This window comes from Pipra filicauda, unplaced genomic scaffold (genome assembly GCF_003945595.2).
Source record: "Pipra filicauda isolate LSUMZ 115617 unplaced genomic scaffold, ASM394559v2 scaffold27_size4233163_pilon, whole genome shotgun sequence".
Lineage (NCBI taxonomy): Eukaryota > Metazoa > Chordata > Aves > Passeriformes > Pipridae > Pipra > Pipra filicauda.
This window is the reverse complement of record NW_024104398.1, coordinates 896,068-921,719: the sequence shown is the minus strand read 5'-3', so window position 1 is coordinate 921,719 and position 25,652 is coordinate 896,068. Positions and strand designations below refer to the sequence as shown.

At 35.3% G+C, this 25,652-nt stretch overlaps 1 protein-coding gene across 1 annotated transcript in view; it reads left to right on the top strand.

The window, feature by feature from the left end:
• TRIP11 (thyroid hormone receptor interactor 11) overlaps positions 1-25,652 on the top strand; it is a 31,403-nt gene that overhangs the window by 3,062 nt on the left and 2,689 nt on the right. The window contains exons 3-19 of the mRNA XM_027739970.2: positions 998-1,108; positions 2,188-2,463; positions 3,284-3,352; positions 4,032-4,197; positions 6,023-6,373; positions 7,035-7,075; positions 8,101-8,304; positions 9,333-12,362; positions 15,091-15,231; positions 15,443-15,636; positions 16,581-16,744; positions 17,076-17,179; positions 17,418-17,517; positions 21,843-21,924; positions 22,402-22,516; positions 23,067-23,189; positions 24,462-24,609. Coding sequence (XP_027595771.1) covers positions 998-1,108; positions 2,188-2,463; positions 3,284-3,352; positions 4,032-4,197; positions 6,023-6,373; positions 7,035-7,075; positions 8,101-8,304; positions 9,333-12,362; positions 15,091-15,231; positions 15,443-15,636; positions 16,581-16,744; positions 17,076-17,179; positions 17,418-17,517; positions 21,843-21,924; positions 22,402-22,516; positions 23,067-23,189; positions 24,462-24,609 — 5,419 coding nt within the window. The remainder of the gene's footprint in view (positions 1-997; positions 1,109-2,187; positions 2,464-3,283; positions 3,353-4,031; positions 4,198-6,022; positions 6,374-7,034; positions 7,076-8,100; positions 8,305-9,332; positions 12,363-15,090; positions 15,232-15,442; positions 15,637-16,580; positions 16,745-17,075; positions 17,180-17,417; positions 17,518-21,842; positions 21,925-22,401; positions 22,517-23,066; positions 23,190-24,461; positions 24,610-25,652) is intronic.

The window sequence follows — 25,652 nt, the reverse complement described above, 5'->3', positions numbered from 1 at the left end:
CCTGGGTAAATCTAGAAACAAGGGTGATTGTGATATTAGAATGTGACTTTTTGTGACAAACTACCATCACAGTCAGGGAGATACATTGTTTTATTGGATTATGCATGTGGTGCAAGTTTTTGCCTTTTACTGCATCCCTGACTGTACCTGCCTATCACGTGGACTTGGACTGCAACTTGACCCTGAAAAGCTTGAAAATGCAAAAATTTATAAAGTTTTCATACATTTTAGCTCTAGGTCAAGTTTCATATATGACCACAAGAACAAGCAGATGTAGAATATCTGCTGATGCAGGGCAGCGTGTCTTTTGCAGCAGCTTCAGGCACAGGGTGGGTGTGTTCCCTGGTGATGTTCTCTCTCTGTGTTGCCCTACCCTGTGGTCATTCTGACGTAGCTATGGCTGCTCCTGGTCTTCCAAAACTGTTTACAAATCCCATGTGCCCTTGTGGAAAGTGGCTTTCTACACTTACAGGACTTGGCCTTGTGGTTTTATTTATGACTCTAAACCAACAACTTTCTTTTATGTCTTCAATCCTCAAGAGCACTGTGAAGTTAATGTAGTATTTTGGGGACATAACTGTTCCTGCTTTTTCTAGTTTCTTGCCAGCTGCTGTTGGAGAGAGAACACTGGATATTAGCTCCAGTTTGTGCATTATGGCCGTTCTTAAATTCCACCTGCGAATCTTCCTAAGATGTAATTCAGTCCTGATTTTCTTTTATTTTTTTTTTTTTTATTCTTGGCATTTACCTCTGGTCATCACAAAACTTTTATCTGAAAGTGAGCCAGAGTCCATGCCATATAAAAACAGAAAGCTTGGACGTGAACCTAATTTTTGGGCCCACACTTGGACATTGCTGTTACTTTGTTTTTTGAATGAAATAACATGAGAAATCTGTACAATTTAATTTATTTCTTTACTGTTCATTACCCTTGTGCTTTTCTGATTCTTTAAGAACTGTACCGAGTTGACCAACGTTAATTTCTTATTTTTGCTAGAATGATAGGCTGAAAAAAGTCTGTAGTGACTTAGAAGAAAAGCATGAAGCAGCAGAGTTGCAAATAAAGCAGTTATCTATAGAGTACCGCAATCAGCTTCAGCAGAAAGAGGTAGGATACAGAGTAAAATATCTCATGTGTGTCCAATATTTATCCATTGTGGTGTTTAAGTTCTTTGTTATACTATCTGTTCTCTTCCAGTAGAAATGCTGGTCACACCTATAGTTTCTTGTTTTGTTAATGTCAACTAAGACATATATTTCATTGTGTCGTGTAATGTAAGCAGAGCTGTCGGGAGATAGCTGAGATGAGAAAACTCTCTGGGAATGTCGTGCAGCTGTCAGAATTTCTGTTGTTTCTGGGATCACTGTGAGAAATGACACTCAACTGCTTTGTATTTCTGATTCAGTTACCTTTAAGGAAGACAACAGGAGCAAATTCTTATTTGAAGCAGTTATTTTGTCTGTAGATATCATTATTTATCTTAACCTACACAATTAAAGGGAACAGAGCTAGCTTTCCAAATTTGTAAAATACCCCTCTGTGATGGAAACACCAGCTTTATAACCTACTGTGTAACATGAGATTTCATAGCCTTTTAAATGAAGAAAGTTGCCAGTATGCCTAGAGTTACACAAATGTAGTTTTATTTCTGCTTTATTCATAAATGCATGTGAGAGATCGAGGAAGCAGAATGAGATGCATAAAATTCTGCTTCTTAAATACAATAACAGAGTTTTTATGAGAAAATTGTGTGCAGCTAATTTCACTCTCTTGCAAATATGTAGATTTTCAATACACTGAGTTGTTAAAAGAAGTAAAATGTAATAAAAATAACTGGGGAGGCATCATGTATTGCCTGACTTTCATGTCTGAATACCCTCTTTATATATTTAAATTTTTTTATAACCTGTTAGCCTGAATCTTGTTATAGTACTTGTGTACCTTGGCTGCTAAAAAAAAATACGTGTCCTTTATAACACATGAGCTAAGACTGCATTTCTCCACTATGAGAGCGTTTGGGCTTTCTGGTTTTGGTTTGTTTTTTGGTTTTTTTTGGTGAAAGTGATCAGTAATTTGTGCTGGGGGGGAGTTGTTTGGTTCATATTTCATAACGCCACAAAGAGTAAAGTAAACTGTATTTTGATATTCTTCTTATTCAAACAATGCATTTTATTTTGTATACTCAGGTGGAAATCAGCCATCTAAAAGCCAGACAGAATGCGCTACAGGAACAACTGCAGAAAGTACAGACAGCTGCTCAGACTGCACAGTTAGGAGCTGGTCTTTTGCCACCAGCCACTGCCTCAGCTTCCTATGTTCCAGGGGTCAGACATTCCTCAGGTTTTGAAGGAGATGACATGGATTTTGGAGATATAATCTGGTCACAACAAGAAATAAACAGATTGTCCAATGAAGTTTCGAGGCTCGAATCTGAGGTTGACCACTGGAAGCAGATTGCAGTGGTGAGTGGTTTTTCCTCTACTTTGCCCTTCCCTCTCCCTTCCAAATTATCATTTCCGTTGCATTTGGTGGTTTTGGAGTGGATGTTTTAAGAGTTCATACTGAAAAATTTCTAGAAGCAATATATTTCAATGGAAAAGCTGAAACCTCTTGCTGACACGTGACTGGGGAACACATCCAGTGACTGACTTCCATATGCTTTTTTGTGGTGCTTTTATGCATAATTTGTCAAGTTAGGTAAAGGGTTTTATGACCATTAGAATGCTGCTTCAGGGTTTCATTTTTGTGCAACCTTTCAAAAAAATATTTTCCTTCTTCCTGGCTATAGTATTGATGTTATATTGATAGCACAGTACCGTTCAAAGTAATAGTTGGATACTTGCATACTGGTTTTACTTGTTCTTCTTTCAGTCCTTGATATGTCAGTTATAATTTATGGTCTGTTGAGACAAGAAAGAGTATAATCTTTCAAGCTGTTGGTGATGTAGATCACCATTTTTCAAGGTATAGCCTGATTTCAGAGGTATGCTTTTCCCATGTGGAAATACTCAAAATTAAGCAACCCTGTTGTCTTATTACGTGCAATAATACCTCACACTCCAAACTTTTACACATATGCATGTAATAATAAAAATCCATGGAAAATTAAAATGTTTCCATTATAATCTTTTTTTAAAAATCAAAATTACTGTGGATTTTGGTTTTACTTCATGTTAGCTTGGTTGTTTTCTACTTTTGAGTATCAATTGAGGAAGCACTTACATGAAAAATACACATATTTATCATAATTTTCATATGGATATGTTGTTTTCCTTTTTACAGTCCTCAAAAGTGCAAGGCACAAATGATGCTGAACAAAGTGAAATATGCAAACTACAGAATATTGTTAAGGTAAGATGACAAACTCATCTTTTCTTAAGCCTTTATTCTTCATAGTTTTGCATATGGTCACATGACTTGTAAATATTTTAACTACCACTAGCACTTACATGATTAAAAATGCATGTGGGCACGTAATAGCACAGCAGTATTTCAGTCAGCAGTACAATATTTAAAAACAGTTACTCTGAGAAAGGGTATTTGTATGATTTAATACAGTATGTAAGCTTGACAAAATTACATTAGTATTTATGAGGGCAAATCACTTTGTGAAGCTGTTGGTGAGTTATGAAACTGAAACAGAAAATGATTTCTCCTTTCTTAGAAACATCTTGCCTTTTTTTCATTGAAGATGCAAAATATGAATTTACTGTCATCCCTGAAAGTTACTGGAAATATGTCCTAGTGTACCCACTTCCTTTGTAACACCTGTGATTTCTCTACATTGGTTTAATATTTGCTGTTGTGTAGAGCATACTATTTGTAAAAACATAATTTTTAAAGGAATTTCATTAAACATTTAAAAAATCCAGATCGACAAAAATCAAGAAACTTGACGTGTCCTGTGAGAGGTTCTTTTAATAAATCCTTTAATTTGACTGGGGAAAACATCTTACTTTTTATTACATTGTTTTTTCATAAGGTACTGTCCTATATTTTGCCATTTTGTTTCTCTAATGATATTTTTTAGGAGCTCAAACAGAATTTAAGTCAAGAAATAGATGAACATCAGCATGAACTGTCAGTATTGCAGGATGCACACAGACAAAAGTTAGTAGAGATAAGTCGTCGACACAGAGAAGAACTGAGTGAATATGAAGAGCGAATTGAAGAGCTTGAGAACCAATTGCAGCAAGGTCTTTGTTACCACATGCTTTCTTTTTCATTTCATGTAGAGTGAATTGTACTTATGCATTGAATATGCACGTAGCAGTGTAGTAGATATCAAATACATGCTGTTTAGGAATTCGAATTTCAATTTCATTTCAGCTTTCTGCTTAAGATATTTGTGTCCTGTCCTGTGTCTTATATTCACTCTGGTTGGCTTGAACGTTGGAATGATAGCGTTTCGTCTCTGACGTATATCAATCTGATATACATATCAGTCATTGTGCTCTAAATTATACACTTTCTAGGGTTTTTTTTGACTTACACTAAATATAGGTGTGGATGAGACATAGAATTGAAGATAAGAAAATATCAGCACGTAACTTTTGTGAGAAGTACTCTGTGCCAGTTGGGTTACTTCGGAAAGCTCAAGGATTGGGTAGTGAGGCACTGGAACAGGTTACCCAGAGAAGTTGAGGATGCCTCATCTCTGGAAGTGCTCAAGGCCAGGTTGAATAGGGCCCTGAGCAACCTGGTCTAGTGGGTGCAACCCTGCCCATGATACAGGTGTTGAAACTGGATGGTCTTTAAAGTCCCTTCCAGCGCAAACCAAACTATGATTGCTGTAAGGACCACTCCTTAGTCTGTGGTGGGACTACAATGTAGGAGAAGCTCATTGGTTCCCACAGAGAACTTTTTGTTGTCTTGTAGGTATTTCATATTCCCTAAAAATACTCATGTCAGGTAGGTTTCCTCTAGGGGCTTCTTTGCACAAATATATAAGATTTGCTTGTAAACCTCTACTTTGTTATCTGTTAAAACTTGGACTTCTTAAAGAGTATGTACTCTCCTGGAATGAGAGATCCATTCTCTTCTTGGTAAGAAGAGAAGTATTCTCACAACCTCTTTACTTCTAAGGTAGTACTGATAAGGAATTTATTTCTTAAAATCAGATGCCTATTAAGATGTAATTGTTTTTTACTCCATGTACATACACCAGCAGGCCTAATTTAATGAAGTCAAAGGCAGAAATCCCTTTTTTATTGCATTACCAGTTATCTGCAAAATAAATACTGCTCACGCTTTTGAGGAAGTACAATATTTTATATTTTTGTTTAGTTTATTCTGTCTGACAACATAATAGGGACTGGGGTAGGGGCAAGTGAAGTGAATTCACAAGCAGTGTGCTTTCATTTAATTTTTTTCTGTTCACTCTTGATGATGCCTTTTTGTATGTTCTGACTTACTTGGAAATTACAGAGGATTGTACAAAAATATGGATGTCATGATAGTATGATGTATCTGTAAAAACATTATTTCTGAAAAATGTTTTTCTTCAGGTGGAAAAATTTTGTGCATCATTTAGCAAATTATTTGTAGCAAATTTTTCTCTATGGCAACCATTTGGCAAACCTTTGAAATTTAATTAATTAAATTATAAATAGATTTTGCATCAATTTGAATTAGGTGGCATTTGAGAAAATTGTTCTTAGAAAATTGAGGGATTCCAAGCCCTGATAAATTACCTTCTATTATCTCCTCACCAAGAGAGGTGGGGATCAAGTATATTCTAATTAAATTGTGAACAAAATATGTCTTGCAACCCTTACCTTTTAAAATTATTTTGAGCCAGGTATATCTAAGTATTCCAGAAGCTACTTAACAAACCTGTCACATGTATAGCACAGCCCCAAATGCTAAACCTATTTAAGTAAGCTTTCTGTTGATGATGATGGTGTCTTCGTTTTAGGCTATTTCCCTCTGTCAGGAGAAGAGGTGGAAGAAGAGACTTAAGTAGAAGATCTAGAGTGATGGTTTTGGTTAATATTGCAAACAATATCTTTTGCCTTTTAGATGGTGTGAGCACTGATGCCATGGATGACTCTAAAATTACTGAACAGAAAAAAAATGCTCCGAGTCTACAAGGAGGAAAAGCGGAAGAGTTGCAGGTTGAGGATGAAATAAGAGAGTTAAATCACAAATTGTCTTCTGCCAAAGCAGAAAACAAAAATCTTCTGAAAGAGCAAGAATTGGCAAAGCTAGAAAAAATTCAACTAGCACAAGATTATGAAAAGCTTAAATATGAGTTTAGTGTGCTTCAAAGATCTGTGGCAGAGCAAGATGCTCTCCTGAACAAACAGGAGAAGCTCCAGTCAAAGACATCATTACCACAAGATGTTGTCAGACTACAGCAAGCATTGTCAGGTACTAAGATTATGATTTTTTATTAATGTTTTTTATTTTTATATTTTCACAGGCTTTCACTTTTAAAACTCAATATTTTATAAATTTGGAATAGAATATGAGAATATGTACCTTTTAAATGTTGCTGCTTTAGAAAAGCATTATCCATTGAAGTAAGGCTAAGCAGGAGATGTAATTAGGGCTAGCATGATTATCACAGGGGTTTCTGATAGGGTAAGTAATCATGTTTGCCAACGGTTTGGTAGGGTTTTTTTTCCTTAAAAGTAAGTAAGCCTCAATAGCAGTTGTTCGTTTAAATTCTGAAAGTACTTTTGTGTGTATAAAGGCACTCGGTTGCTAATATCTTCTCCTTAAGGAAACACTGTCACATGCCAGTTCAAGAAATATATATGTAGGTAGAAAATACTTTAATATTGCATAACTGATAAGGTGCAGTACCAAAGTCCTCCTAATGGGGAATCAGTTGTAAAAGTAACGCGCTGCTTTGCGGTGGTGACTGATGGTACATTTGACAGCACTTGTGCTTGTCGTCCCAAAATGCTGTGAAACTATTCTCTTCTGAGCAGCAGAGTTCTGTAGGGGCAAGGTGGGAGAATGATTTGGTTTTATCATAGTTTGAAAAGTAGTAAAATTATGTATTTTATTTCATTTTCTTTTATAGAAGCGGAAAACGAAATAGCAAGACTTTCCAGTTTAAATCAGGTAAAGCAATTTCTAAATTAAGCCAACAGAAAAGTTCCTAACAGTAGTAACTGATGGAAAACACGTATTTTGGCACTATATGGGAGTTTTTTGAGCATTCACACTTCTACATAAATAACATTGTAATGTAGAAGGAAATAATTCTTGTTTAATTCTATAATTGCACATGGAATTGATGGAAACAATACATTTTGATTTATGAAACTCCACAGTGTATTCTGTTAAGGAGAACTAGTGGAGTTCCACATATCTCGTTGTTATTTAGACAGCTGTAACATATATTTTTAAAGTATTAATAGTACATTCTGTAAAATGTGTCATTTTCTACTTCTGCTTTAGGATGTTTTAGTTTTGACACTTATCAGTTGTAAAATATCTCTCTTCTTCTATGTAGTAGTGTAATAATACTACATTCCATCTTGCTGATGAAGTTTAGCAGAGGAACACGCAGTTTCTCTGGAACGCACTTTTAATTTTTGTCAGGGGTGACTTGGTCCTTTATAAAGTCTCAGACTTGAGAGCTTTGGTTTAGTTTGCTTTGTATCCAAAGTATCTTTCGACTGAGGTCTTCTGTGGTTTTTTTGCATGCATTCAAGGGTTCCCATAGCATTTTTCATAATGATGTTATTCAGGTGCCCTTGATTAAAACTTCCTGTCTCCCCATGCAGCATTCCACATTTAGAGTGACTCATGCAGATATGTTAGTTTATCCCAACTGTCAGACCATATCTCAGAGGTGGATATAATTTCTTACCGTACCATGGCTTTTTGTGCAGAAGTTTATAAACTACACTCCTAAACGAAGTGATGAGGAAATAAGTGTGTATGTGTGAATGGTAGAGACAAATAATTCACAATGAAGAATTTTTAACTGGGGTAGTATTCATATAGGCTTACGAATTCTAACATGAAAATGCATGCTTTGCTTTTAGTTGAGGAGGGGAAAGGAAACAATCTCAAATCAAAACAGTTCATAAATTTCACAAAGATAAAGTCTAATATTTATAATTTTTTTTTGTCTTGAGGGACTTGAGAAGGAACTGACGAGTGCACAACATAAACATGAGAATATTCTTTCTCCGAATACAGAGGATCAGAATTCAGAATTAAATCAGTTAAGACAAGATTTGGAAAGGAAAGAACATGAATTAGATGAAAGCATTGCTGAAAGAGAAACATTAATAGCGGAGTTGGAAGAACTAGATAAGCAGAATCAAGAAGCTACTCAGGTAATAAATAATGCAACTAATTATTAAACTGCTAAATAAATGTTTAACATTTATTTATGTGAGTTTATCTTTTAAGTTGATCTTTGAACATAGATAGCAGGGAAATAAAAGTTATCCTCTGAGGCTTAAAAAAATATTGGGATCAGTGTTTTTCCATATCTGTCATCTCAGTGTGAAATTCTGAAGTGCAAGGAACCCCCTTGTTATGGACAAAGAAATAATACAGCATGTCAGCTATCTATAACAGATGTTACTTTACAAAGTCCAGTTAAATAGTACCTGATTTTTCATTGCAAGATTTCTGATGGAATTTAACCTGCTAATATTCTGATCTGTCTGAATTACATGAATGATTTTTTAAACGTTTTTCCTTTCATAATTTTTAATTATGTTGAATATTTAAGTTACTTAATTACAAGTTCTTTATAATACAAGCATTTGTGGAGTAAAAAAGGTCACCAATTGTATGTAATCAGAATTAAATTATACTTTTTTGTTACAGTTCCGATATATTTGACCTGTAAACTTAAGAGTTGCAAACCATCTGTTTTCAAGATTGGTTTACTACATGGAATTGAACATTTAAAGTTCTTCCTGTGAAATGAATCCAAGCAAGTCTTGTTTAAAAATAAGCTCAAACAAGAAGTTGAAAATTGAATATACAGCTATTTTAAATGTAGTGCCGCCCTTTTTTTAAGCACTGAGTGTTTGCTGCATTTGAACTGCCTTGACAAATTCTGGCAGTGCTTTATTTTTAGGTAGTCTTTTTTTATTTTCTTTGATCAGGTAGTTAGAGTTCTTTTAGGGGAGATTTTTTTTTTTCTGTGAAGTGTAATCTGTCTGTATTTGATACTTGGTTTTAATTAACTGACATTGACTAGTTGATACTACTTGCTAACTTATGTTGGCAACTAAGAAACATTTTTGTTTCTTCTCGATTTTTTTTATTGTTTAGAGGATGAAAATGAAATGCATAGTTCATCTAGTTCTCCTGTCCTAATTAATTCTTTTCTTTATGTTCATTTCAGCATATGATTACACTGAAAGAGCAGCTCTCAAAACAACACACAGAAACTGATAGTATCATCAAACAGCTGAAATTTGACGTTGATTCTGAAAGAAAGAAAGTATCAGAATTAGAAATTGAGAAGATGAAAATTATTAAAGAGTTAGATAGTCAGAAAGAAAAACTAAGCCAATGTTTGTATGCGCTTAATGATTTGCATATAACTAAGCAGCAGCTACAAGATAATATTAAAAATCTTCAGGAACAATTAAGGAAAGCCCAAGACTATAATTCACATAGTAAAAAAGAAATTGGAGAGTTGCAGCAGAGACTAAAAGAAAGAGAGGAGGAACTTCATGTATCCTTGAGCAAGTTAACAGAAAAAAGTAATGAGGAATCTAACTATGCTTGTCAAGGTCTGATTCTGAAAGAAAAAGAAGTAGAAATTGCAAAATTACAGAATGACATTTCAGAAAATAAACAAGTAAATGAACACTTAGAGAATTCTCTGTCTGATCTCAGAACAGAAAATGGAAAGCTCATAGCAGCCATTGAAGAACTAAAACAGGAGTTAAGTGATACCATTTCTGAGAAAAATAAAGTTTACTTGGAAAAAGACACTGTTGTGGAGGCTTTGAAAATGGAAAAAAGACAGTTAGAGAGCGAATTAAACCAGACAGAGAAGAGGCTTTTGGAACAAGCACATAAGTATAAGCAAACTATTGAGGAATTATCAAACGCCCGCAGTATGGATACCACTGCACTGCAGCTGGAACATGAGCGCCTGGTTAAGCTCCATCAAGAGAAAGACTTCAAGATTGCTGAACTTCAGAGTAGCATTGAGCAGATGGAAACTGACCATCAGGAAACAAAAGAGATGTTGACTACTAGCTTAGGAGGACAAAAGCAGTTGACAGATCTCTTAAAAGAGAAAGAGGTATTTATTGAAAAATACAAAAATGAAGCCTTACAGGTGAAGCAGGAACTTGAGGAGTATATGAAAGTTTCGAAAAAGCAGGATGTCTTCAAACAGAACTTGGAGGAAAAAGACAGAAGTCTTGCAGTCATGAAGGAAGAAAATAATCATTTGAAAGAAGAAATTGAACGCCTCAAGGACCAGCAAAGTAGATCCACGCCTGTGGTTGAGCCTAAAACTTTAGATATTATTATTGAACTGGAAAGTGAGGTAACACAGTTAAAAATGATAAGGAATAATCTTGAAGAAGAAATAGAAGTTCACAAAAAAACGATAGAAGATCAGAATCAAACAACAGTGAAACTTCAGCAGTCATTGCAGGAGCAGCGAAAAGAAATAGATGAGTCCAGATTTCAGTGTGAGCAAATGAATGTCACACATGAAAGACTCTTTTTAGAGAAGGATGAGGAAATTAAAAAATTGCAGAAAACAATTGAACAAATTAAAACTCAGTTGCACAAAGAGAGACAGATTATTCAGACTGATTCTTCTGATCTTTTTCAGGAAACCAAAGTTCAGACTCTTAATGGAGAAAATGGAAATGAAAAACATGACTTATCTAAAGCTGAAATTGAAAGATTGGTAAAAGGTATCAAAGAAAGGGAGATGGAGATTAAGCTTCTAAATGAAAAGAATGTTTCTCTAAGTCAGCAGATTGATCAGTTGTCTAAGGATGAAGTTGGGAAACTTACTCGGATCATTCAAGAGAAAGATTTAGAAATACAAGCTCTCAATGCTAGAGTTTCCTCAGCTTCCTATAGGCAGGATGTTCTTGGTCTTCAGCAGCAGCTGCAAGCTTATGTTAGGGAAAGAGAACAAGTATTAGCAGTTCTAAGTGAAAAGACAAGAGAAAACAGTCAGTTAAAAACAGAGTATCGTAACATCATGGACATGGTTGCTGCTAAAGAAGCAGCTTTGGTGAGGTTGCAAGAGGAGAATCAAAAGTTATCTAACAGATCTGAAAACAGCAGTCAAGACATGTCTAGAGAAACTATTCAGAATTTATCCCGTATCATTCGAGAAAAAGATATCGAAATAGATGCTCTAAGTCAAAAATGTCAAACCTTACTGACTGTCTTGCAGACATCCAGCACAGGTGCTGATAACGGGTCAGGAGGTGTGAACAGTAACCAGTTTGAGGAACTTCTACAAGAACGTGATAAACTAAAACAGCAAGTAAAGAAAATGGAAGAGTGGAAACAACAAGTAATAACCACAGTTCAGAACATGCAACATGAGTCAGCTCATCTCCAAGAAGAGTTACACAAGCTTCAAGCACAAATTTCAGTTGAAAGTGATAGTACTTCAAAGCTGCAGGTAGATTATAATGGCTTGATTCAGAGTTATGAACAGAATGAGAAAAAGCTGAAAAGTTTTAGTCAGGAATTAGCACAAGTTCAGCACAGCATAGGACAGCTTTATAACACCAAGGATCTTCTCCTGAGTAAACTTGATTTGGTAACACCATCTCTGGCAGCAGCTTCCACCATTTCACAGCTTTCAAGTGTTCAGCACAGTCCTCCTGAAGTACTCAGTGATGAGTGTAAACTCCTTCAAAATGAGTTGGAACAACTGAAAAAAAAGTTGCAAGAAAAAGAGTCAACTATTAGGACACTTCAGGAAAACAATCAGCGATTATCTGATTCTGTTGCTACAGCATCAGAGATTGAAAGAAAGAGTCAAGAAGGGACTGAGTCAGAGATGAGGCAGATCAAAGAAAAACATGATGTCTTACAGAAATCGCTTAGGGAAAAAGACATATTAATTAAATCTAAAAGTGATCAGTTGCTTTCTGTGAGTGAAAATCTTAGTAACAAAGAAAATGAAAATGAGCTTTTGAAGCAAGCCGTGACTAATCTAAAAGAAAGAAATTTAATTTTAGAAATGGATATTCGAAAACTGAAAGAAGAAAATGAAAACATAGTTGCAAGGTGTAGGGAAAAAGAAACAGAATTCCGTGCACTTCAGGAAACTAATATGCAGTTTTCAATGATGCTGAAAGAGAAAGAGTTTGAGTCTCACTCAATGAAGGAAAAAGCTCTGGCTTTTGAGAAGCTGTTGAAAGAGAAGGAACAGGTATGTCCATTCATATTTATGACTATCTTTTAAAATTAGTCATATGGTAATGTATTTTTGTGTACACGTAGTCCTCAAGTGTTTGCCTGAAATTTGTTTGTGAGTCCTTACTGCATTACATTCACCAAAAATCCTCCCTCTGCAAAATTAAAAAATATAAAAGTCAGCAGGTGAGTGGTTTACAATGTTATCTGTTAATTGTGCAACCATAAACTATGTTTTTCATTTATTTGGAAATTGCTTATTTACTGAACAACTGTTTAATATTTTACTTTGGCCCCGTTCATGAAGTGTGATTTTTACTGAATTTATGATGCTCAAACTTCTGCAGAGCTAGCCAGCACAACTAATTTCCCAATGTACTTTCCTCAAGTGGTTGTTATTCCAATGGGATTGCTTTACAACATCTCAGTGAGATGAATGGGGAGACTCCATTTAAAAAAAAAAAAAAATTTGGACACACTGATTTAGTAGTTTCTTCTCAACAATTTGACATATGGAAAAATTGATACTTTGAAAAAAGTTTGTATTCAGAGAAAAGTTGCAGTGGCTTATTAATTACCATGTATGTAATTTGAAGAAGAATCTTTTTAAAAAGAGCAAGAAATTAAATGGCATCATTGCTACACCCTGTTGTATGAACTGCTGCTGGAGTTAATGAAGTCATGTATGAATTGGCACTTCTCTTTGAGAAAGAGGTGTTAAGTACAGTGCAAATACAGTTTTCCTGTATTTTTGACAAACACTTGACAGCAGAACTCCAGGGTTTAGATATTTTTGGTTTGCTCTTAGGCACTGAAAGTGAGTGTGGCCTAGTGGGCAGTTTTTTCTGGTAATTAATCCTAAACAGATAATTTTTTCTTTCCTCTGTACTGTCCAGGTCTCTTTGGATCTGGTTGCCATTTGTCCTACAGTTCTATGACCCGATGCATACTGTGCTTATTCTCCCTGTTGTCCTTGGCAACCCCATTTCATTTTACAAGGTTATGAGCATTACCCACTGCCAGAGAGTGGTATTTATACAAACTCTTTCTAAGTAACTTGGCATTAATTTTTCTCCTGCACTGTAAGTATAAGAAAAAACGCATGGAGTCATAGAATGCGTTGAGTTGGAAGGGAGTTTAAAGATAATCTTGTTCCAATCCCACTGCCATGGACAGGGACACCTCCCACTAGACCAGATTGCTCAAAGTCCCTGTTGTGGGGCTGTTGTGGTGTCTCACCACCCTCACATCTATCTCTGAAGCATTTTCAAACATAGCTATAGCTATGCTATATCTGCAGTGTAAAGTATTTGGAAAACCAAAATATTAATTACATTTAACAGTGTGTGTCTTTTTTAAATTTATAATTTAGAAGTCTCAACTTTGCCATAATACATGTGAAAAACTAGGATTTTTTTCTTTTAAAGAAGTTTGACTTAGGACAGATGTTTAGCTCCATTTGCTCATAGCAAAGGCTTCTAAGGAAATACTGTAAAATTGTGATGAAAAGGTTTATTGTCTCAAAAGTGCAGTTAAATTGTGAAAAATAGCTTTGAGACTTCTTATGTTCAACAGTCTTGCCCGTATAAAATACACTAATATTTTACAAATTGACAGTGTTACTATTTTGGGGTTTTTTATTCTAACTCATGAAAATCTGCAGTGTCTGGCTGGGCTCTTTGTGTTGCGTGTCATTGCCTGCACCCTTCCAATCTCTGGTGAAAAGGCTTCTGGTTTCACAAGCCTGGAACATTTGTCTGCACATTTTTATTGCACAAATCGGAGAAGTTCCTGTTACACACTTTGTGTTTGCCATGCAGAACCAGGAAAAGTAATAGTCAAGCAATTTTGTGTGTCTGCATGTGTCAAAAGATAGCATGACATAAAAAGAAGATTTGTCTGAAGGTTTATGGTTCTACTGCAAGAAGAATTTTACTATATTTAACTTGATTAATAAAAGCTAATACTTGAAGCGCTTAAGTGTTAGTGATAAAACCAAAGATTGGTTCACTTCTGTCCAACATACTCGATAAAAATAACTTCTTTCAAAGCAACATATGAAACCAAATGAAGGAGCAGGCTGAAAAGTTTCAAATAACTGAAATTCATTCACACGTACGTGTGAATTTTGTAACTGACATAGTCACGCTTCTTTATATGCTAGTGTAAAGTTGTAGGAAATTTTTTTTATTCATGGAAAGTTGACACCTGAAAATGTGATGGACATTGCTGTGATTCATTGAAGGCTAATCTTTGGAAGTGAGGTCACCTTATGGTTTGTTTTTAAAGATTTCTTTGTGTGTTTAGTGTTTTTAAGTTCAGACAAGCTGACTTACCTAGGCTGATGCTTTACTTGTGCACGGCCTGAGAAATGGGTATCGCGGAGAACAGATTCCAAACACTGGGGGAAGAGTGAAATTTTCAAGTATCAGATGTCTGAGACACTTTGTTCATAATATATGTCCCTCATTTAAGAGAGCTGGTGTCTGTTCACAGCAGTCAGTTAAGGCAATGCCCTGTATAGTATCTTCTAGCAACAACTTTTACTTTGTCATGTAACATGTGAATGAAATAACTTCAAAATAATATTTTTCCTGAATGTTTTTCTGTGTTGTAAGGCCATAGATGTCCTGCCCTTTTCCTTGTTAGATCAGTAGCGTCTTTACACGCTTCAGAGGAAAGATGGTGTCTCTTTTGGTAAAACTGTTGGCCGTGTTTGAAATGTTTGTTTGTGTCTTCAACAGGGCAAGACAGGAGAATTGAATCAGCTGTTAAATGAAGTTAAGTCAATGCAGGAAAAGGCTGTTACTTTTCAGCAAGAGAGAGACCAAGTCATGGTAGCACTCAAACAGAAGCAAATGGAAAGCAGTGCCCTGCAGAGTGAGGTACGCCACTAAATAATTTACAGTTGCAAGAAATAAAGAGTAAGAAATTCCATCTGTGGTATTTTCTGCATTATTTTTAGTAGCCGTCACTAGTTAAAAGGTTTTAAAATCGATACACATGCAATGTGCTTCAATGGACATGTGTTCTGTTTGCTTACATTATTTTTATGGAAAGTGATAGTACAAGCAACTTAAGGTGTGTTGTACACAGGTGCAGCATCTGCACGAGAAAGAGCAGCGCCTGAATCAGGAGCTGGAGAGGTTACGAAATCACCTTTTAGAAATGGAAGATTCCTACACGAGAGAAGCTTTGGCTGCAGAAGACAGAGAGGTCAAGCTAAGAAAGAAGGTTTTGATTTTGGAGGAAAAACTCGTGTCCTCATCTACTGCAGTGGAAAATGCCAGGTAGCCTTTTAAATATCCTAGTTAAGTAGACTGGCGGCTCTGTTTTGCTGAATTGCCATTCCACAACATTCTAAGCACTTGAGAAAATAAAACTCTCATGGGTAGCAGAATCTGGGAGGCTAGAGCCAATCATGTGTTCTTATTTATTTGCCATAAATATGATTTTCAGCCAGGACAATAAAACACCAAATATTTAAATTACTCAAGGCTTATCTTTACTGCTTCATTATTTTATTTAAACAAATGTTGGCTACTTTAGGCAAAAGAATTCTTTTTTCATGTTATTACAGTTGTCGAAATGAAAAAGTTTTTTTAATTAAAAAAATGTATGTAGCTGCAGTCTTTTTTTTCTTTAAGTGTCAGAGATGGATTCTGCTCTGAACTTTCTCAATAAAGAGATTTCTGAGTTGAGCAGAATTCATTGTGAAAAATTGTGGAGAAAGTGGAAGTGTTGGGAGATGGTTGTGTGAAATCAATATTACTTAATTCTTCATAAATTTTTCAAATACCTTTTAAGAAATACTGCCTATTTCCCACCTGATATGCCACTCTCTAAAAAGACTGGCATAAGAGGGGACCAGGTTCATAATATTTCTGCATGATGGAAAGTTAAATGAGGTGTTCAGTTGTTAGTATGGAGCAACATCTACAGATACTTTTTTTCTTTTCCTAATGCATTTCAAACAAGAGCAGTTGTTTGGGTGTGGGGTTTTTTTGATTGTCAAAATCCTATTACCAGACTTACTTAAAATCTGTTGTTAGATTAGGGGTTTTTTGGTGAGATTTTGTTCATTTGTTTTTAAAGAGGGATCAGGGAAAAAATACCTTCAATTTTAGAAGTTGAGCTGAAAAATTCGTTCGGAGCTGTTTCTGCTGGGATTTAATTTTCTCTGTGATAACTTCTATTGTTGCCTTCCTAAATAATGTATTTTATTTTCATTAAGTCATCAGGCTAGCCTGCAAGTTGAATCTTTGCAAGAGCAGTTAAACCTGGTTACCAAGCAGAGAGATGAAACTGTGATGCAGCTGACCATCTCCCAGGACCAAGTGAAGCAGTATGCACTGTCACTGGCCAACCTGCAGATGGTACTAGAGCAGTTTCAACAGGGTAAGGTTTGTCAAGAAATAGCAAAGATTGCAACAAGCACTTTCCATCTGGGACAGTTAACATATTTTGCTGCTTTTGAAACAGTAGTTCCCTGGTTTCCTCTTGGTAGCCTGAATTTCAGAATCTGTTGTCTTTTAAAATACTTATAAAAACAATTCTGGCCCTGTGAAAGCTGATGATCAATATCCATTTATAAAATGCTAATTCCACCTCTACCTTATGAACACCAGATGTGATAATGCTGAGGTTTTGCAAATTGCATATCCCAAAAAGAGTTAAATGTTCTTAATTAAGGGGTTTTTTGTTTCATTTTTTATTTTTAACCCTGTAGAAGAAAAAGCTCTGTATTCAGCAGAGCTGGAGAGACACCAAAAACAGAGTGCAGAATGGAAGAAAAAAGCAGAAAACCTAGAAGAAAAAGTTGTATCACTGCAGGTGGGTTGAATAATGAAATTGTACCCTAGGAAACTGAATACTAGTTCTTGACTGAACAAGCAAAGTACCATTCCTCTGCTGACCATCCCTTTTCTGAAGATGTTTACAATCCGGTTATTCAAAAGAACAAGTGATTGAAGTCTCTGCATGTGTTACATTTGATGTGTGTTGTATTAACGTCATTGTGATGGTGATCTCTCTTGCTTCTCTTTTTGTCCCTTTCTTACCCTCTATTTAGGAAAGTTTAGACGAGGCAAATACTGCCCTGGATGCAGCATCCAGGCTTACTGAGCAGCTTGACATCAAAGAGGAGCAGATTGAAGAGCTTAAGAAAGAAGGTAACTGCGTTTATTTATTTCTGCTGAAAACATTTCAGGCAGCTGAGCAGACAATATAGTATTCCTAGAAACTTACCAAAATTCATATACTATGAGGAAAAGAGTAATTCTTTGCCACGTTCTGAGGACTTCGTTGTTTATAAAGCAGATATGAAAAGGTATGTTTACCTTCTGTTAGGGATCTTTCTCAAAAGAAAGCCTGTAAATACCAAAACCCTTGATTTAGCTCTGTTAGTGTGCTTTTTACGAGTCTGTGGAATACCAAATGTTGTCACATCTTCCAAAGTAGTTAACTACCATATTTGACATAGACACAGGAATACAGTGAGATAAAGAGAAAGGGTGTGCAATTGGTAAGAGAGGGAGCAGCTCTTGCACAGATGTGACTGTCATCTCAGCTGGATGCAGTGGTGACTCTTGCTCTGAGCATATACAACTAATTATTGCTATTCATTTTTAAATTATAATTAGTCTTACTCTTGAAATAAGTGATGTTTTCTTGAAGCTTATAATCAGATGGTTGGTGTGAAATATCACTTGGAAGTCTTCTCCAGCAAGAACCCTACAAAAACATATGACTTTTTCACTACATATATGAATGTGTACTTACTTTAATTTAATTTAGTGTCTAAGTACAATCTGGCATCCAAGTGGACATCACAGGAGTGCTCCCTGAATTCAAATTAAATTTCAAACTACTACATGAATGTACAACTACTGATTATTTTTTAATGGGTCTGTCTATCTGTCTCACTGCAGACATTTACAGCAAAAATTCATAGGCACTCTGGATTGAAATTAACTTTGGAATAGGCAAATATGACACTCTTAAATGGGAAGCTCTTCATTACTGTTTAATCTTGATTGCAAACCCTTGCACATAAAAGTAGGAGAGGTTTGAACTCGGAGAGAAAACTAAACCTCAGTATTTTATCAAACTGTGTTGTATTGGCAAGCAATTTACTTGATAAAAAAATTTAAAACGAGATTGTTGCATAAAGGAAACAGCAGTTTAATGTTGTTGTAGAATAAATCATAATTTTTATGGGAAAAAAAAGACACCACTTCATTTTCTCTATTTACACAAGAAAACATATAATGTCTTATTGAAAATTGGCCAAATACATTCCCAGACACAGTTTTGTTGGCCAAATCTTTTGAAGGATTTCTTTATGGATTCTTTTGGCAGGAGAAGTGATTTTAATGGAAAAGTATAAGATGTACCAGATGCAGTTTTCTGGATTGCCATAAATGGTTAACAAATTATTGGAGACTGTTGTAAATGTCTGGTTTACAGCAGTCCATACTGAATTTTGGCTCAGGTCTTTTTTGTTACTTAGTCTTTTCATATACCCGAAATACATGTTTAAGTCCTTTTTAACTGTAAGATTCTATTTTAGAAGGAAATGTTTCATTTAAAAAATACATTTAATGATAGAGTCGCATAGTCACTGTGGATGGAATATAGCTATGTAGTGGTCCTTAAAAGTTGACCCTCTTTCATATAAATCTTTTTGACAGGAAAAAATAAAAAACAGTGGTAACATTGTATTTGAACTATTAATACTTTCATTTTAAAATTCATCACATGAATAAAACTTGAAAAAACAACACACAATTGTCTTGCTTTGTAGAGAAATAGCAACAGTGTAAGATTTAATTAAAATTTGTTTTCAAATGCTCTTTGTTTATCTACTTGTGGCATTAGTAGTTTAACTTTTTTTATTCCCTTTTACTCTATAGCGATCAAAATAACTCAGCTTCTATGTATGCTCCTGCAACTCTTATCATTCTATAATTATATTACCAATGTTTTCCTTAAATTATTTGGGTCCTATTTAAGCATATTTACAAAGTAGCATAATTTTAAGTAAATTTAAACCTTGAAACCACGGATTAACTCTCCTGTGCCTCACCCTGGTATTTTGAGAAAGGAGTGCTGAAGAGCAGTCACACTATTAGAGTAGATTTCAATGCATATGGATGTGGTTGTTACAAGATAATATTGTTATAAAATATATATTTTTCTTTGGTTTTTAACTTGCTTTGAATAAGGAGCTTACTCTGTGTGTTCCCAGCATGACATGGGTTAGTTCATTCTATTCTATACTGTACAAAATTCATATTTGTGAAGTCAAATGTTTGTGTAAAGACATGGAGTATCTGAACAGGGCATATTAGGTTGTATCCATTTCACAGCCTGGCTCTTTGATGTGTATAAATACAAAATATCAGTGTGGATTCTCATGGAATTATTGGTGTTAATTGAGAACCATGTTTTGTCAACATAGTTGTGGCATGCATTTACTAATGATTGAAAGTTGTGGAAACGGGAGTGGAATGTTTTTCATGCATCCCAGATGATTTGAAGGGTGTAAAAATTCATAAAAGTCACTCTTCCTACAAAGATGTGGAGGCTTTTTAGAAATTAACTACAAGATAGATAAAAGTATCTTTTGTTGTTGTGTTTAATTAAGTAATTTTAATTAACATGAACCCAGGAAGTATTAAAATAATAGGAAAATTAAATTGATCAGCAGTTTTCCCATTTGGATTTGGATATAAGCATTCAGTCTTATTGGAAAAAAAGTTGATCATGTCTGCTTATACAAATGTAGGATAGAGTTGGTCTTCACATGGACAGTCCATATTATATTTGTCAAGCTTGTGTGTGCGAATAAGGCTTACTTGTACTTTTATTAGGAAAAAAGTGTCTTCAGAGGTAGTATCTTGCTGAACCCTAGTTTGGTGAGAAATTACATTTTTGCTGTCTTGAGGTGAAGCCATTTGGAGTTTATCTTCTAAGAATTCTTTGTACCTTGTATGTAATTATTTGCTTTCTTGTCTGAGAACTTGTTAACTGCCAGTGTTCTTAAATTCTTCATTTGAGGATTTAAGGGAGATAAGTTTTTCTAGCAAATTACTCTGGGTTTTGTACAAGCTGTGCAAACTTGAACAACAGATACTTCTACCCAGTTTCTAATATATCTGCATTTTTATAAAGAGAAAATTTTTGTCTTGTTTCCTTACAGTCAGAATGCTGTAAAATATTTATGGCAAATAAAACTTTTAGGAGAATTTTTTTCTTTATTATGAGCTTTACTTTTATGAGCTTCATGGGAAGTCCAGAAGAAGCCTGAGTTACTGACACAGTATGATTGGGGTAATTGGGTGTATTTGAGTTAACAAGTAATTTATGTTAGTGGAGTTTTAGAATTGTAGAGGAGTTGGTGCTGTGAAATTGTTGGGCAACAGTGAATATAACGGTACCATGCCATGGCTCCTTTTAAAGAAATGGGTTATTACATTTGCATCTCCCTTATTAAAGACTCTGATACATGAGGCTCAAGTGTGTCGACAGCAGACAGGTCCTGAATAGAGGTTAGGAGTTTCAGAAAGCTGAAAAATTATAGCACTGATAAATGCAGAATCTAAACTCCTCTCTTACTCTGCTAATAGTTCCTGTTTCATGTTTCTGATGAGGAAAAATAGAGTGTTTGTCTAGGCCGGGAAGGTCATTATCAGTGTTGTGATATGTAAATGAACAGATTTCATTGCAGCTGCTACAGAACAGCATCAGAACTTAGATTCAGCATTGAAAAGGAGGCCAAAAATGTGTGCAGTGACTCCGAGCACGCTCCTAGACAAGTTCACATTCATTAACGTTTAATACTGGCCTATTCACTCTGTTTGCAGGCTGTGATGCCTGACTAAAGTGTTTGCCATTTTCCTCTCAGTTTTGTCTTTGGTTGATGGTAACTTGGCATTTCATCTCTCCCATTTTTAACTAAGTGTCTTTGTTCCCAAAAGTATGGGTAATCTTGCATATATCTGCCTTGCTTGCCAGTATACTGAATGGTGAAGCACAGCGCTGGTTCTAGGGTGCATTAGCGTGCTGTTTTCAGAGCTTGCATCAGTAACAGGAGTGGGAAAGGTCCTAACAGAAGAGACCCACAAGTTGCTGATGTTGCTCTGCTAGCCAGTTGCCCAAGAGTTTCTTTCCAGTTGCATATTTTTTACGTAGAACAGAGCAGTTCATCAGATCTTCCGCAGTGGATTTAGTTTCTGTGTGTTGCTGTACTTTAGCATTATCGTTCCCAAAATTTTAACTTATGGTTTCAAATAATAATGACTTACTAAGTTGACACTTTTTATTTAAAAAAAATCAAATAGGTTTTATGGGTTTGTTTTTTATTTAAAAGCACCATAACAATATTAGCATAAATGCACCATAACAATTTTAGTACAAAAGTGTAGTGTTATTGGTAAATTTCGCAACAGTGTTTCAGAGTTTGAATTTTTGTTTATTTGCTGTGACATAACAGGTGAGATCAGAAAAGAAATGCTAGAAGATGTACAAAGTAAACTAATGAACCTTATGAACAGCACGGAAGGAAAAGTGGACAAGTAAGTCTTTAATGAAAGATTCGCTGTAAGTTTTTGGGTTTTATTCCTCTCAATATACAGACATGTTACTAATACAGTTGCAAGAGTAGTGCAGAACTGGACTTCTGTATGTGATCTTACAATTATACTGTCGTCATTTTGACATTTTTTAATTGCTTGGTGGTTGTAAATAGTCATTTGCTCTCCTGAATCAAGATCTTAGAATGAGTACATCAAAACTTGTTCATGTACTGTTTGGTCTCACCTCACTGCCTACAGTATTGCTGAATACTGTCCAAGTTGACATGTACTGTATAAGAAATGTGATAACTTGTGGGAGGAGGAAGTGGGTGAGGTACCTTCTTAGTTCTTTGTATTTGATTTGTTTATTTGGATTATTGCAAATTAAGCAAGAGTATGAAGAATAAATGCATCAATATTATGGTATCAGCTGTTACATGACAGGAGATTGTATAACAGGCTTCCTTTGTTCTGCAGGCTCCTGATGAGAAATCTCTTTATTGGACACTTTCATACTCCAAAAAATAAACGTCTTGAAGTGTTAAGGTTAATGGGAAGTATCTTGGGAATAAAAAAGGAAGAACTCGATCAGGTAATGCTTTGCAGAAAACCAGGCTTCCTTATTTCTTTGCAGTATCCTTACCTGAAAATAGAATTACTTGCTGCTAAACTAAATGTGACTGTCCCTGCACTTCCTGGGGGGGAAAGTATTTTTTTTGTTTTCTTATCTCATGCTTTTTACATGGGACATGCTGATATTAATGGAATCTTTTGATAACATCATTTTAATAGAGTAGATCTCATTTTGATGAGGAATGCTAATGCAGAAAGGAAGGGGTTTAACTTTGTGCTGGTATGTACAATAGCTGTAATATATCAGTTACAGAAAATTAAACCAGTTATATATGTACCAGTAGTTATTGTGAAGAATGTGGGGCTTATAATTTTAAATAAAGATCCAGGTTTTTATACTGCCAGTCTTTGGGAGGCAGAGAACATAGTTTTTACAGTCATTTTAGTTTTTATGTATCTGTAGGATTCTCACATAGTGTTATTGAATAAATATAACAAGCTGCACTTCTTTTACCTACTGGTTTATTTTTTTTGTTTCCTAACTTTGTTTTTTTTAAATACTTTTCTAGTTGTTATCTGAAGAGCAAAAAGGAGTTACGAGATGGGTGACTGGCTGGCTTGGTGGAGGAGCTGGGTCAAAGAGTGTTCCCAGTACACCTTTGAGGCCAACTCAGCAGAACATTTTTAATAGCGTAAGAATTAATTGTGCATTCTTTTTGATTGGAAAAATGGGGCAGTTGCATATTAATGCTGATGTTTGGTTCATCAGTGTGTTGAGCTTAATTTACTGATGCTACTGTATCTTGCATTATTCGTTTGTTTTGTGCAACTGCTTTGGCAAAAGGTTTTTTCCTGAACCAAGTAAATATGTAGACATTGGAAATCTTTACAATACTAAGTCTTGGGCTAATGGAGAAAACGATTACTCTTCCACTGGTTCCTGGGATCACTGACTTCTTACAGTACGGACTTTATCTTGGAAACTCAACAGTCCTGGAAGCTAAATACATGTTGAGTCTGGAATTCTGCAATACTCAACAGTATAGAAGACCATGACATTGTATTTTGATGACTGTGTTCCCATATGTCCTTTAAATTTAATTTGAAAAGCTTTTTCAGCTGCTGCAGCTAGTGCCTCTTACTTACAGCGTATAAAGTTGATATTTTAAGTTTTCAAATACAGTAAAGCAACAGATCTCATAGCATAATCCATGGGAGCATTTTATGAAACTTTCCATTTTGCAGACCAATAAATAATGCACTCAAAGATTGAGCGCTGTGGGATTAGGGTTTTTGGATTAACTTTGGTTTTTTGCTCAATTGAGCTAGGAATGTTGAGAATTGATTCCTATAAATCATCTTGAAGTGTAGGGATTGGTTTTTTCCCTCTAAAATAATGCAGGCATGTAAGCTGCCAGAGGACTGTGGTCTGATTAACTATAGATATAAAAGAGGAAAATTAGTGCTTTTGTACATATAGTACAGGCTTTACTAAGCAAAATTTTATCTTGTGATGCTACTGACACCTTAATCATTCCATGCTTCCTTTATTCAAGAGTCTCTGTGAAATAAAGCATGCAATGGGCTTTAAGAGAAATGTTTGGACTTAATGTGTTTCTGAATAAGTGACTGGTTGAGCAAAGAAAATGGAAATACTGTGATGTCAGTAGCAGTGTGGATTTCTTGAAACAATTGGCTTAAATCAATAATGGAACCATGGTGGAAATATATATGTTACCTTTAGAGTTTATCAGTTTTACATAAATGCCACTTAGACATCAACAAACTGTGTATTTTGAAAATAAATTTCATTGTCACTCACTAAGGATTGCTTAGTACTAAGTACCAGTACAAAATTATTTGGAGGTTTTTGACAGCTTTTTAGTTTATGAATGTATGTATTTTTGACTTAGTGCTTTTCACCAGAGCATCAGTGAAATATAGTAACCAGTAGCTTCTTGAAGTCTTTTTCAGAATTGTTCGTGAAATTCCTTGAAACTGAATCTCGCCCAGGCCTTCCCCCACCCAAGCTCTCTGTTCATGATATGAAACCTTTAGGAGCAACAGGAACTGCTAAAACTAGCAGTACTCCATCCAAGAGTCAAATGCAAGGTAACATTGGAATCTTTTCACAGAATTTAAATAACTAAAGGTAGAATTTTCAAGGGGATTTTAATGATTCTGTGCTTCCTCCCTTGTGAAATATGAATTTGCTCCCACAACCATTTAGTACTTTCTTTTTTTTTTCTTCCAATTCTTTTCCCATCTCTCCTTCCCACTGCTTCTACACCCCGCTTTCTAAAATCTCAATACAGAAAATTAGAGGGACCAAATTGCCTCTGATATGAAAAGGCTTTAACAGCACCTGTCAGAGCCAAACAGATGCTGTGCAGACAGCTTCGTATGGTGTGTCAGTGAACCCACTCCTGATTTCCAGCATCCCTGTTTGATCAGCTTTGTGTTGAAGTGAGTGAAGAATGCAAGTAATACAACCTTGTAGTGTCTCTTTTATGTAGAACCTGGTTGTTCAGAGAGGACCGAAATAAAATCAGTTAAGTGTATGGGCTGGTATGAAATCTCTGTAAGCTGCAAGAGTGTTGACTTTGAGTTTCCTAAGGCAGAGAACACTTAGGCTTATATTATGCATGCTAATAATGCACTTCTGTGTAAGTAGTTTAAGATCCCCATCTTCAGTTTAACTAGTCCAGTTTGTAGTTGATTGTTTTACATGTGTTTAAGGCTTCACCTTAATATAGGCCTGCTGACTTGCAGAAGCTCGTTTTGTTTGAAACTTTCTACTGTAAACTTGAATGAAAAAAAAAAAACCAAACACCCAAACCCTACATATATATATCTACAGATAGAGATGCTAAAAAATCCTCTTTCAAGTCACCTAAAGTAGTTGGATGTTACCAAGTGTAAATGTCTACTCCAAAATACCAGTTTATCTTTGAAAGCTGTAGTTATTTATTCAAATAAACCTAAATGAAGTTTGATTTTTTTTATTCTTTTTTTATTGTAGCATAGCAGTAATATAATAGGTGAAGTATCTGTTTTACGTGGCAAAACAAAAATTTCCTTGTGTAGAACCACTAAATTGTGACTCACTGTCTATGATGTTTGTGGATAGGGGTTTTCTTGGGGCTGACCCTGGG